The sequence below is a fragment of the Mustela lutreola genome, chromosome 3 (assembly GCF_030435805.1).
Source record: "Mustela lutreola isolate mMusLut2 chromosome 3, mMusLut2.pri, whole genome shotgun sequence".
Taxonomy (NCBI): domain Eukaryota; kingdom Metazoa; phylum Chordata; class Mammalia; order Carnivora; family Mustelidae; genus Mustela; species Mustela lutreola.
Window position 1 is genome coordinate 29904401 of NC_081292.1, and position 15119 is coordinate 29919519.

General features: G+C 37.5%; 1 protein-coding gene and 1 long non-coding RNA gene across 3 annotated transcripts in view; one reads left to right on the forward strand and one right to left on the reverse strand.

The window, feature by feature from the left end:
- The window catches only part of EMC2 (ER membrane protein complex subunit 2), a 46721-nt gene extending 44584 nt beyond the window's left edge, over positions 1–2137 (reverse strand). For both annotated transcript variants that reach the window (XM_059165775.1, XM_059165774.1), the window contains exon 1: positions 2083–2137. In XM_059165775.1, the coding sequence (XP_059021758.1) occupies positions 2083–2122 (40 nt within the window). In that variant the 5' untranslated portion in view covers positions 2123–2137. The remainder of the gene's footprint in view (positions 1–2082) is intronic.
- Positions 2138–2316: 179 nt separating this feature from the next.
- On the forward strand, positions 2317–13381 carry LOC131828018 (uncharacterized). The gene is made up of 3 exons (XR_009352188.1): positions 2317–2382; positions 6175–6272; positions 11875–13381. It is a non-coding gene; the product is annotated as an uncharacterized LOC131828018 (long non-coding RNA).
- Positions 13382–15119: the final 1738 nt, after the last annotated feature.

The window sequence follows — 15119 nt, forward strand, 5'->3', positions numbered from 1 at the left end:
ATTAACAATTCACTTAGTCAACAAAAAATGAATGAGCAACTCCAAAATGTCTAGTGCAAGAACAAGATACAACTGGTCCCTCCGTTCATTCTAGGAGAAAAAATTTTAAAACTTAACAAACTGGATAAGTACTTCAATAGTATGAGGACACAGAGTTAAAGGGCCAGGGGTACATTTTGTTGCCTTTTTTTTTTTTTTTTTTCTTTTTACAAACTTTTAGCTGAGGGATAGGATAGGGTGTTCAAGGAAGGCTCTCTCAAGTATGGGACCTTGGAAGGAAATTCTGATAAATATATTATGGGAGCAAGAGTAGGGTAAGAAAGGAAAAACACTCCTAGTGGAAGAAATAGCATCTGTCCAGCCCTAAAACAAAGAAGGGTAGAACACATTTAGGGAATTCAACAAAAGCCAGCATAGCCAGTTCAGAGTAAGTTAAGAGTAATGGTTAAGATAATAGTTAAGAGTAATAGTTAAGATAAAACTGGGGCCTGGGCAGGAGCTGGATCATCTTTTTCATAAAGCACTTAATTGTTTAAAAGCCCTTTAACATGCTTTCTCTTTTGTTCAGTCATACCTGTGAAGTAGTTAGTATTTCTTATTCTAAATCCATTTTCCTTAGAATCATCACAGGGTAAGGTCCAAGTTACCTACTTAAATCACCTTGTCTTCTGGTAGATATGATACACACCTACTTGTTCCTATCATCCAAGAAACCTATATTGAACATACCTGCAAACTAACACTTTTAAAAAATAAGAAATATTTGAATCAGTTTTTAAAAAGCGTTACAAGTAATAGCCACATGTCTACCATCTAGCTTAACCATATATCCTGACACAAGCCTTTTAAAAATATGTATTTTTACAGGTCTGTCCTCTCCATTAGACTGTGAACTCTTAAGAGGACTGTGTGTTACTTAATTTAATATACCCAACATCTAGCTCTAAGCAGTTAATACTTTTAATATAATGAATTTGCCAAATACAGGTAGAAATATTGTTCACAGTGAGCTGGAGGCCACAAAACCAATAATAAATTACTGAATTCAGTTCAAGTATAAAGGAATTTTCCCTTTTTCCATATGTTTGCAATTTTGTAATACTGGATAGATACATTCACCATTAAATGGTCAATATAACTTTCAGCCCACATGTTACTATGTCACTGTTTATCTGAAGAAGGCATTCACTAAACAAATAAGCTGTTAAAATCTAATGTTAAATGATGGGAATAGAAATTTCAATTATACAACTTTCATGCCTTAGAGAAACTCAAGCCTCTTCTCTTAACCATGCTTCCTATTGAAGTTTTTAAGAGAAAAGTCTCTTATAGAATTGGATCAAAGTTTGGCTGCTTCCAGATTTAAAGAACACACTCCACCTTAGATTAAAGTAGGATGGAAAAAGAAGTCCATCCCACTTGAGCATACGCCCGAGATAACCAGTTGTTTTCCCTTTCGGAAAAGGAATTACTGTCAGAAAATGAGAAGAAAGTTGCGTTAGGAGTCCATGTGGGTTTTGAAGGGGAGTGGGGCAGCGACTGAAGACGAGCATTCGGAGACCCAGGTCTGCAGAGAGAACGAAATATAAAGTGGCACGTAGAAAACTCAGATTTTTTTTATGGATCTTTCACAGCCCTTTACTGCACAGAGTTGTTGTAACCTTTACGGAACACTTAATAAAAGGCCTTACAGGCCCTGTATTTCCTGGCTGCAGGGAAGCTTCAGAAGGCGACTATCCCGCCTCCTCTTCGCGGCCCGACAGGCACACGAAATGCGCGACAGCCCTCCCGCCTTACAATGGAAGCTGCCCCGGGCCACCGTACGGGCGCAGAGGTACATAAGTCAGTCAGTCTATCGATGAGCACCGGCGGTGGGGAACACCGCAGACTCCAGTCGGAGGCTGGGCCAAGGAAGGGGTCAGCCTCACCCTCCAGCTTGGCCACCACCTCGGCGCGGCCCGTCCAGAGAGAGCTCCAGCGTCTATGACAGACGGGAGAATCCACGTCTCCACGGGCAGCAGATACTGCCGAACCGCTTCCCAGGGCTTTTGGTCTTTCCACGCCCGCCCGGCCCGCAGTTACCTTCCCAAGTGACATCGTAAAGCTCTGAGACCTTCGCCATCTTCTCCGAACCTGGAGGCAGGGAAATGAGAGGGCGGGGAGACACCGTCACGTGACCTACGACCGGGTGGTGGCGAATTACGACGCCACCTCTCATTGGTCGAGAAAGCGGAGGGGGTGGGAATCGCTGCGCACGTGCACAGGGCTCTGCGGTGGGGGCTGTTGGGGAAAGGGGCGGGGCGAGCTGGGTGGACTGCGGCGTTCGGGGACTCTAAGGACGCGGTGGCTTAGCGCTGGGAGGTGGAGCCGGCGTGCTTTGAGGTGACTTTTACAGGTTTTTTTTTTAAGCAAATGTTTCCTTTTTCCTCGGTTTTTCTTCTTTTTCTATACAGGCGTATTCGTTCTCTTCCCACCTCTTTATTAACACTTTGTTTTCTTCGTGCACTGCCGCAACGTAACGTTCTGCTCCAACTCTTTATTTGCCCCCAGCTTTCCTCCTTCCTTAACGGGGTTTGCTCTCCGTTTTCTTTTGATGTTCGTCTAAACTGAAACACTCCAAAAACTTTTATAAAAGCTCTTTGAGGAGCTAAGCGGGATTCTGCCTTTGCACATGATGTTTGTGTGGCCGAGGTCGTCTTAATGTTCCCAGGACTGTCTTCTTGCCACCTGGATCGCTAGATCTAGAGTCTGCCGCTGTGCATTTGAAAACTCCTAAGACCAGCCAATATGTAACTCCTTATAAATAAATGAATGAATGAAATACGGAATAAATGTACAACTGGGACCGTCCCAGCCCCTGCACTTCTCTCCTCCTCCGGAACGTCACGGGGGGAGCCTCCTTTCCCACCAAGCTCATTGCTTTCAGGAACCATTAGACTTAATCTACTAGACCTAGGGAGAAATGTCTGGAGTAGAAGAAAAGAAATTTAACTTCATACTTATATATTTGGTATTTAAAACCAAGGAAACATAAAATTGTAAAGGGAGAATATGTAAAGTGAGGAAAGTTGGCTAAAAATCCTTACATCACACTCTGTATAGTTAAAGGACACTGAAGAAGAGGCCGTCAGAATAGAAGGGAAAAAAGAGAGATGTATCCCACAAACCAAGGGAGTAGAACTAAAAGAAAAAAAAAAAAAAGGAAATATCAATAACATCTGCCAGAAGTTACATAAGGATAGGAAAGACTATTGAACTTAGAAAGTTGAAGTAGATTCTGAATGAGGTCCATTTCTCTCCAAACTTAACAGACCTTGTAGAGCCTCTTCGTTCAAAAAATTAAAAACTCTTCACTCAGAAATTCACATATCCCAATGCTTCAGTAAAACAGTAGAATAAGCAAGAACTCTATCAGATGGATTTGAATCCAGGCACCAGTATTTAGTAGCTGGTTGACTTTTCAGAATGTCTGTCTCTGAGCATCAGAGTTGGTCATACATAAAAAGAAACTAGTTATATTCTTATAAAAAGAAAAATTCCTCCGAGTTGTTATTGAGATTAGGAGAGACAGTGCATGGAGGTACCAGTCCTTTGGCTATAAATACCAATTATATGCCGATGACTCCCAAATTCTCCCCTGAGGCCCAGTTCTGGTTTCTTGACGTATTCACTTAGATAGTTAATATGCATCTCTAAGTTAACATATCCCAAACAGAACTCTGGATTCTCCCCCCAAATTTGACCTTCCCCACTGCAATTGATGAAACTGTCCACCTAGTTGCACAAACTAAAATTCTAGGAAGTATTGTTGATTGCACACCTCCTGTATGTGGTCTGTCAGCATATTCTGTACTGCACTTCCTAAATTTTCCCCCAAATCTATTTGTATCTCCACTGCTACTACTTCAGTCTAAGCCACAACCATCTCTCACCTGACTGTAATAGCCTCTTAACCCTGTTAGTTTCATTCTTGCTGTGTAAAATCTATTTTCTATACAGCAGCCCCACTGTCTTAAAAAAAAAAAAAAATTAGACTACAGAATTCCTTTGCCTGTGGCTTTCACATGACTCCCCTAGGCAATAAATATATATTCAAAACACTTTACCACAGTTAACAGGGCTCTACTCAGCGTGACTCTCTCCGACATCTCTTACCTCATCGACCATTCTTTCCTCACTAGATCCCAGCTATTCTGGCCTACTTCCTATTCCTCAAACATTCCAAACTCCTATCTGCCTTGGGTGGCACTTGCCCCTTACTCCCTTTCCTGAAACGTTCCTTTCCATTATCTTTAAGTGGCTGTCTTCTTTTTGTCTTTTATATCTCAATTTTATTTAAAACTACTATCTACTTATAGGGAGGCCTTTCCAATAACAAGTGGATCCTAGTTAATGCCTTTTACATCATTATTACACTTATCAGTTTGATTTTTTTTTGTTTACTTATTTTCTGTATTTTTCATTGTTATATAAACTCCTTGAGAGTATGGACTTTGTCATTTTAACCTTGGAACAGCCAACCTAGAAAAACACCTGGCATACAGTAGATGTTGAATGTGTGAATTAAAATTAGATATTCAAAAAATTAGTGAATTAGAATTAGATACTCAAAAAACAACAACTTGTGTTAGTGATTATTAGGATAATATTTCATAGTAGTGTACATTTGAACTCTACGCCTTGGTTGTGGGTAGGATATTCTCTTTTTTATAGCTAATGTTTTCCTAAAAATTGTAAACATAGTGACTTTGGGATCATACCAATTCATTTTACCTTTCCCAGCCCCTTAACACAGTATTGGCATATGATCTGTGACATACATGTAGAAATTAATAATTGTACTAAATTGTTTATGCCTAACATTTTGTTGAATTTTTTGAGGGGGTGAAGCCCAACAAGGTGCCTTTTCAATACTTAAAATGGATATTATCAGTTATAACTAATTAAGGGAGTAAATATTCTCTAGTCATTTCAACTAAATATCCTTGGAACTAGCTGCTAGTGTCTTTCAGGCAGTAAACCATATGACAGTATGTTAAAGGAAGTCATTTTCAGAATTTCTGAGATGGAAACTAGAATGATTTCATTTTTGACTTAGAAGGTATTTATGAATCATTAAAACTATATTTTTCAAACTTTTTATTTTGCCTGTAACCCATATGAAGGAATATATTTTACATCACACAGTATGCACACGTATGTAAAAAACTGAAAAAAAAAAAAAAAACCCTAGGCTTACCATGTGTTTATCCTCTATATTCTCTATTCAAATTGATTCAATTTCTTTTTTTTTATAAAAACACTAACTGCAATCCATTAACGGGGTAATGCCCATACTGTGAAAATCTAATGGACTTTGTATATGTTTCCCAGTCTGAGGACCATAAGTAAATGGTTTGTTCGAGTTCTTGCCACTAGTAGGTAACAAAGATGGAAAATACATACACAGGACATAAGCTGTTCAAGTCATAGATAAAAGATGAGATATTTACAGAAAAATATATTTAAGGGAAAGTTTTTTTGCCAATAGTAATCTCTGAAGTGGGGAAAGTGACTGTGTGTTTACATATTGTAACACTACAGTTGTCTAATAAAACTTGCCCTCCTCAGGCCAGGAAAAAACTGGTATGTCACTGACAAAACTTCTTTATTCTTCTTTAACATTTTATAATGTAATTATAAATGTAAATAAAGAAAGAAATGTCTTCTATAGATAAAACAATAACCTGAGAACATAAACATCAATCATACTTTCTATAAATCTTCTTTTATAGAAAATTTTCAAAATTTTATCTCTCACCCTCTTACTACTTTGAAAAAGAAGTTTTCATTAAAGTGTGTTAAAAATATTTAATCCACATTGGGGAGGGTATGGGACGGGGAGTGCTGTGAGATGTGTAAGCCTGATGATTCACAGACCTGTACCCCTGGGGCAAATAATACATTATATGTTAATAAAAAATATTAATCCAGTTTCTCTTATTGAATACTGCCCAGTATTGGTGACAAATATCAAGAAATTATCTAAGTAGCCAAATATTAGATTATGCCATGTTAGATGTCATGGGAAATAACTATCTCATTTAATGAACTCAGTAAAACAATGAAAAAAGCATATGAATGTGGTCTATGACATACTTTTTTTTTAATGTGACACTATCTTGTTATTTTCAGGGTTTTTTTGCTGTGTTTGAATAGTTTGAATGATAATACATCAGAATGAACAGGAATCAGAAAGGAATAACTTTGAATGAGCCTACATTATCTTTAAGGTGGGATGAGCTTTATTTATCAAGCCATATTGGTCTTTGAAGCCCTGTGGAGTGCTTCTCTTTTATGGTCAAAGTTTACTTACTTCAGTTAATATCTTCAGACATTATAAAAGACTAAAGCAACTTTTTAGATGTAATAAACCTTATGACATTTATAAAATAGACATCATTTAACAAGACAACATAATACCATTTGAATTGATTTTGCAATATCCAGCATCGTCATCATTATTTAGAACCTGCTGTTTGCTTTGTTCTGTCTTAATCATACTGAATTAAAATATTCAGTAGCACAGTTTATAACCTTTGTTTACTGTGACAATTATCCATGAGAGTAAATTGGTCTCACTACAAGTCTCATATAAAATTTACTATAGCTTTTAAGTCATGTTATTGTTTCTAATTAATGAATCATAGCCTTTGTATTTAAGGGAAAATATTACTTATTTCATCTTCATTCCATGTCAACAGATTTTCACTGTGACACATTCACATTTGGAAGGAAGTTTTCCTTAGAGTTTTATTTACCAAAAGCCAGATTAACACGGAGTTGTTTTAGGAACCTTCCTGAACACTTTTTATTACATTTCTAAAAGATTATGTAATTTAATATGTCCCACCCTCCAAACACAAGAGCCTGTACCCCCTTTGCTGGCACAACTGTAGCATTTAGGCACTTCTAGTATTTCCAACTTTACCATCATTTTCAATATATGTTGTAAAATGTGCCAGCAGTTCATTTCACATCCAATTATATTATTTTAGAAAGCAAAGGAGAGTCTCTGGGAAACATATCCAGTGAGATCACTTTGGTCCTTTCACAGTAGAATTCACAAACTGATAATTACCCCTCTGTGCCATAGTTTTAACAGTGAAAAGGAAAGTACATCCAGAAGGAGTACACCCAGAATTTCTCCCACATGAGCAATAAATTAGAGCTGTTTCTTTTTAAGATTTATAACCATACTTAAAAGTACACTTTTTCAAATGATATTTAATTTCCCCAAAGTGCATATTCTGTTCTCATACACATATACATCTTTGCATATGTAGCAGTCCTTGTGCAAAAATGTATTTTTGTAAATAATCCTTTTTGTGTACCAAACACCCAGGAGTCTCTGTGAGCTATTATAGTGACCTGATGGTTTCTGGAGCCTATCTAGATAGACTCCATTTTCTGCAATGGAACTATAACTGAATTCTTTACTTGAAAAATGTTCAAAAAAGTATTCACAATAAATAAATTTCATTATGGGTAAGCTCACACAAAAATATACTGAATATTGGGGCACTTGGGTGGCTCAGTCACTTAAGCATCTGCCTTCACCTCAGACTGTGATCTCTGGGGCCTGGGATAGAGCCCTACAACCAGCCCTGAGTAGGACTCCCTGCTCCATAAAATTTCCTGGCAGGGAGTCTGTTTCTCCCTCTCCCTCTGTCCAACCCCAACCCCGTTCATGTTCTCTCTCTCTCACTCATTCAAAAAATGAATAGAATCTTTAAAAATATATATACTGAATATTAACTTACACATTTTTTTCTAAGTACATGCTATTCTGTTACAAATATAATTTTCATTTTTCTACAAACTCTCTTCTATGGTTTGATAGCATCACTCTAGCCATAGGTGGCTTAAGTTGTTCATTCAGACCTGCAGTTCTGATGTATCTTACCCTGCCCATCAGGCCACAAGTTCATTTCCTTTACTCGCCTTCTTTTTCTTTCTACGGTCATGCTGACCACTCTTGGCTAGAACTCACTGACATGCCAATAGCAACACTGGACACAAAGTCTTTTCAGGTCATATCTTTCAGGTTATAAATCATGCTTTTTTGAACATAGGAAGGCTTACTAAGTCAACCCTATGGATTTGTTTGGGAAAAAGACTGGTTTCCCAGCAGAATTCCACTAAGAAAACTGCCTTCCCAGTTTACCAACCTCATCCATCTCTATCTCACACCTGCAGAAAGACCACAATCTCAATTTTTTTTTAGCATATGTAACAATTTTTTAAAATTGTAGTTAAAATTCTTTTACTTTAAGATGTAATTTATTTGAGAGAGAGGGCATAAGCAGGATAAGGGGCAGAGGGAGAAGCAGACTCCCCACTGAGGAGGGATCCCAATGCAGGGCTCAGTCCCTAGACCCTAAGATCATGACCTGAGCCAAAGGCAGACGCTTAACCAGCTGAGTCACGCAGGCAGCTCTAACATTATTTTTTTAAATAAAGTATAATTAATATATTGTTGTATTAGTTTCAGGTGTACAATACAATGATTCACCAATTCTGTACACTATGCAGTGCTCCTCATAAGCAGTGTATTCTTAATCCCCTTTCTCTATTTCACCCATCCCCCTACCCACCTCCTCTTTGGTAGTCACCCATTTGTTTATTCTCCATATTTAAGCGTCTATCTTTTTCTTTGTTTCCTTTTTCCTTTGTTTCTTAGATTCCACGTATAAGTGAGTCACACGGCATCTATGTTGTTGTGAATGGCAAGATCTCGTTTTTTTATGGCTTAGTAATATTCCATTGTACATATACACCACATCTTCTTTATCCATTTGTCTATGGGTGGACACTTGGGTTTCTTCCATACTTTGGCTATTGTAAAATAATGCTGCAGCAAACATAGGGCTGCAACTATATTTTTGAATTAGTGTCTTCTCTGTCTTGGGGATAAATACCCAGTAGTGGAATTACTGCATTATATGGTAATTATATAATATTTTTGAGGAATCTCCATACTGTTTTCTACAGTGCCTACACCAATTACATTCCCACCAGCAATGTACAAGAGTTCCTTTTTCTTCACATCCTTGCCAACTTTTTTTATTTCTTGTCTTTTTGGGTTTAACCATTCTAACAGGTGCAAGGTCTCATCATGGTTCTTTATCTTAAAACTGAGAGTTAAGGAACAATGGAAGTGTGCTACCAAAGCTGCCACTCAGTTCAGATTACTGCCACCTCACTAGAAGTTTTCTGAGCGATATAGTATTTTAACTTCCTTCTGCCATTGCAGATTCTTTTTCATCTTTTAATAATGAGCTTGAGCATTTCTGTGGGTGGGATGGGAACCAAAACAGTCGGCGGGGGGGAAATGATTTCAATTGATGCAGTTTTTCTAGCAATAGCAAAATTATGGAATATTAAAAATAACCTCAATCTAATCTTGAGAAAAGTCAGACAAACCCAGACTGAGAGCCATTCTATGAGAATAACTGACAGGTACTTATCAGAGAGTGACAGTGATGTTGTATATTGCTCTTCTAAGCTTTTAGACAAATGCTTACTCTTAGATGCCCCTGGACAGATTGTAGTGTCATATATGTAGTGGAATTAAGTGTACAGACTTAACAATTATGAAATAGTCCCTAAAGTCACTTGTATTAATTATAAACTGTACATACCATGTATGTAGGTATGAGTTTCATTACATTCCAAGGTAACAGCAATGGAGTATATGCCAACATACATGTACATTGCTCCCTTCTGAGGAACTTGCTGTGTTTTAACCCGAGGTTGCTCAATCTAGCTGTGTAATTAACCAATTTGAGCAAGTTATTTTAACTTCATTAAATCCTTGTTTCCTTATATGTCAAATGAACATATTAATACTTGCTGATTATAACAAGGATTACAAGTAATAAACACAGAATTTCTCTCATAGAGTCTGGTATGTGGTATAATAATACTCAGTATTAAATACAGTTATTGAGTACTTACTGTGTACTTGGCACTTTACAAATTGCACTTTGTAGATTACTTCAAACAACCACCCCACTTTGCAGATGAAGGAACAGTTCAGAAAGGTTGAATAACTTCCCCAAACACACTATGATATACTCCTTTAGGGTAGGATCTTAGTAAAAAAAAAAAAAAATAGCTTTGTCATTTTGGTATCCTGGGAAGGGAAAGCTTGAATGGGGAAAGCTTTCAGACCATGATGCATATTTGATGCTTTGAAAGAAAAGAGAGTATGAAGCTGGATTGGACAGAAAGCACCTCATGCTATGATTTAGATCTGGGAAAGTATTAGCCAATTCAATGAGTAAAGCTCCTGAGCAAAGATTACCTTTTAGAGGAGTCCTACACTGGGTAGAAGTGGCACGCGCTAGGATCCCCACATGTTCAGTCATAGTGCGGGGGCTTCCTGGAAGAGCGTGGCCCCAGCTCAGAAGCTGAGATGAATTTTGAAGCCTTTAAGAGCTGGAAGCTGTCAGCCACCTTTTACTCCTTGCAGTTGAATAGCAAGTTCGTTCTTGAAGGGAGATTCTAAAGATGCACCTCCCTATCTGCCACAGTAGCGTTGTTATTATTATTCCATTCTGGGTGTAATCTTCCATTTTTGTTGAGAAGTAGATCTGAAATACTAGTTAGACTGCGAAGCTATTTAACACAGCTATTAGGCATATGGAAATTTTATTTCAGCTTCCCAGAATGTCTTCTTCTAGTATATGATTAATAGCTCAGCAGTGGTTGCTTTATACTGAAGAAAAGACATGGTAGATTATAGATAACCCACAGAGACTTGAAAATTTGCTTATTTTTTATGAGACACTAATCAGGAATTATTCTTTTCTTGGGAAGGGAATTAATGCTACTACCATTGATAAATTACCTAGGATTTCATATTTTTTTCTTTTTGCAGTCAGATTCCAAGTATATAGAAGTAATTTAGAATTTTTAAACATCTTTCCAAGAATAACAGTTAACTCTGAAAAATGGCAGCATTTCTAAAATTCTGTAACTCAAGATTTCCACGAAGTACTAGAAAATTCCAAAGATACTATGCTCACAATGTCCCATGACAATTCACTGGATAGCTACCATACTATCATTGATGAATGCCTGTTAATAAACTTATTCAAGGCCAAATTTTGTTAACACTTTCCTCAAAAAAAAAAAAAAAAAAAAAACAGAAGAATGATTACAAGTCTGAAGTATGAGTGGTGCATAAATCCAAAGGCCTTCATTGTCAACCTGTACTTCTCCCTACCGAATGCCAAGGCAGTCCTAATTAACATTTGCTGTGGTACATATATGCCCTTCTAGAAAGGATATTACAGGTGCTCCATATCCTGGGCTGCCAGAATGAGTGATGTAATGAAAGCAGTAGCTAATGGGAGATGACAGAGTGCTTCCCAGATTCCTTGAATAGCAAAGTTCTTGAAGGATTGTACCTTTTAAAGAAAGAATTAAAGCAACAGAAGAGTATTGGTGAACAAAACTTTGGTAGTAATTTTCAAGGAACAACTAGTTACATAGGACACAGAAGCTATGAATCTCAATGCATAAATTCAGGGGTGCAAAACCAAAATTTGCATTTTTAGAAAACTCCATTTCTAATTGAGTTATCTTGAAGACATCTTAATCTCAGGTTGGAATTTGCCCTTGCTTTGCTGCCTTCTTCTTTTTCAAGGCTACTCTGACTTGTGTGAAAGTGATATTTAGAACCGTCTAGAGAGCACGCCCTCTATCATCTCTCCCACATTGAATAGGGGTGACCTGTGTTATCAACAAGATATTTCAGAAATGATGAAGTGCAACTTTTGAGGCTGTCATGAGAGACAATGTGCCTTCTGCCTTGCTCTCTCTTAGATCACTCATTCTGAGGAAGAAAGCTCCCATGTCAGGAAGACAATCATGCAGTTTTGCAGAGATCCACGTAGTGAGGAACTGAGGTGTCCTGCAACTTGCAAGCCGTGTGAGTGGCACATCTGAGATTGGTCCTCCATCCCCAGTCAAGACTTGAGGCCCAGCTGACATTGTGACTTCAGACCAATGATATATGTTTAGCCAGAACAGCTCAACTAAGCTGTTGCTAAATTCCTGCCCCACAGAAACCGTGTGAGATAACAAATGTTTATTATTGCTTTAAGCTGCCAGTTTTTGGAATGAAGTGTTATACAATAATAGATAACTAAGACACTAATCAGAAAGGATGCAGACACTGGTTTACTGCTTATGCAGCATCCTGGAGCCTTCTCTGCTATCCCAGGCATTGTTCTTTAGTTGGCGGGGGGTGGGGGGGGTGGGGAGGTGATTCTGGGTAAACGGCTATTTATCAGTGAATGCAAAGTACTTTGATAACTTATCACCCAGTACAGCCATACCAATTTTGTATCACTCATGCTTATGTAGTCTCAAGACGTTGGGAAGCCCACCTGGCCCCCCAGTTAGCACTGCAGCCCTTCTGTCTCTCCACAAACGCCTCCAGGTCCTGTGGCTCTCCTAACTACTTCTGGATCACATGGGAATTTGAGGTTCCCTCCTTCGGCATACCCTCCAATCTTTTATTTGTTCTGAGTGCTCTCATCTCCGTGACACCCTGACTAGACAATAAGGCTTCTCTCCCTGGGAGCCTCTAAACTTGAATTTTATAGCTCCTCTTGAGGCTCATCTTCCTTATCACTCCTGCCTCCATTCCCCAACCCCATGAAAGCAATATTTCAGTCTCAAGAGAAGTACCCATACACTTCAGCGCTTGATTCCCCAAGCATTGTCTTGGGATTTTTCCAGAGGCAGCTACGTATATCCTCTCTGATGAGTTTTGAAAACCAAAACCAAAGGGATGAGGTTCCTGACTTCCCAGTTTTCTCCCCTCACTCTCTCCCTGAGACAGTAATTCAGGGTCTGGAGGAGGCGGAGGCAAGTTTCACTCTCAGAGAGACAGACAGAGAAAGAGAATATCACTTCTTAACCTAAAAATGTATCCCACTGTCCCATCTCTAGAGAAATAAGTGTCTGCCCGCTAAGAGCTGTTATATTGGCTGGGATGTGATTATTTCATCAAAGATCAACAGATTGTAATTAATAGATCTTTGCTCTGATTCTATGATCATAAAGTAACTCTTTGGTTTGCTTTTCCAAGTACCTAGATACCTTGAAAAAGGTATTTTCCTCACAAAGCCAACATCATATACTTCATATTTTTTATTTCTTTGCTAGAGAGATCTTTGCCTGACTTCCCACAATCGGTGTTAGGTGTCCTGCTCATATGTTCCAGTATTCCTTCTCTCTAAAAGCACTTTTCCCACTGTGTTATAATCATTACATATCATCATTTGTGTCTATCACTAGACTCCAAGCTCCATTCAACATCTGTGTGTCATGTTCATGATCTGTCCCCAGAGACTCAATAATTATTTGTGGAAAGGCAGAAGCTCCATTAGATCAATGCTCACTGAATTGGGGCTTTATGACCCAGTAAAACTTCCAGGAAAAAGGTAAAGGAGCCAATTTAAGTTGCCAACTTTTTGTTTTGCTAAGTGAGGACATTAAAAGTAATAACTACAATTTAGCTTCATATAATTTCATCTTAAAATTGCTATGTTAACACCAAAAGAGTTATGGGATTCAATGAGAACAGTCCCTAAAAAGGAGTAAATTTAACTTCTTTACCAGAGACCAGTGACAGCTTCTACCTGAATTGGACCACATGGCAGACACATTTGAGAACTGCTAAAAACTTCTTAAATCCCTTCATTCTCTCAGATAATTTGAAATGGTAATGCACCTATTTTCAAAATGGGAAATCCTAGATTTTTTTTTTTTTTAAGAAATACTCCCAAGTAGCTAACACTTGGTTTCTTATTTTTATTATCTGTGTCTTTAACAGAAAAAAAAAAAAAAAGTCACTGAATATCTTGGCACGTGATTCACAGCTGGGACTTACTATCCTCTTCAAAATTTTTTCCTCTTTCCCAGTAAAGCCCTGAATGAGTGAACATATTAGAATGTAAGAACTACTGTAATTTTGTTTGTCTTTAAAATGTATTTGGGGTAATGTTGTTCCAGTCTGATCTAAGAAGAAAAATAAAATTATAGTTGAAGTATTGCATTTCTGGCAAATGTAATTTCTGGCAAATTTATGTTGCCTATAGCTCTTGTCTCATAAATTCAACAAAATTCATTTCGATTAAGTTTTACACTACAGCAACACAAATGTATTATTAGTGTTTTGTTTTACAAGTCACAAAAATTCTTGACAAAACCATAGATATGTAAAGAGCATTTTCATTAGGACTGGAACAGAAAGTACTTATCTCTGCAGATAGGTGTGGTATCAACAAATGGCAAAGACAATACCGAAAACACAGAAGCCATGTTTCTATTTTAAATGTCACTTATTTTGAGAACCCATGGGATAAATTACAGCAGCCTTTGGGAAAACAGAGACATTAAAATTAGGAGATGGAAAAGATGAAATCAGTGATGATGTAATCTAGACCCTTGATGACACAGGCGACTCCCTTAAAGATTCCGCCTTCATGCTGTGTCTGTTCTCATGCTTCAGGCAAGGAGAGATTTCTGAATCTGACTTAAGCTTTCACAAATCTGCTTTCTTCTTATTTTTATTTTGCTTTGTATCGTAATTTCCTTGCTGACCTGAAGGAAAAAAAGAAAAGAGGACTTAAAATTCTGGTTTTAGTACATTTTTTCTTACAAAAGTACACTGAATAGAATACTGAAAGTAAAAGCATACTGAAAGTAACTTTCAGAATACTGAAAGTAAAAGCATGTTATTATAAAACAATTTCACAAGTAAATTTCATACCTAAAGTCCAGCTTCTCAATAAAATAGATCAACAATATCCATATGCAGGAATAAAAATTAGAAATCTCATGAATTATAGATCTCTGTACCTTGTAAACTCTCAAGATGAATTATGCTTTTTTTACATTGTCTTTTTTGCCTCATCAGAATTCTTTGAAAATAAAAGAGTAATACCTTTAACTCTGATTTGAGGTATACAACATCTACAATCTGACTTGTGGAAAGTAATCAATTTTAAATGTATTGGTCGTCCCAATTATGATACCACCTGATATATTAATTTAAG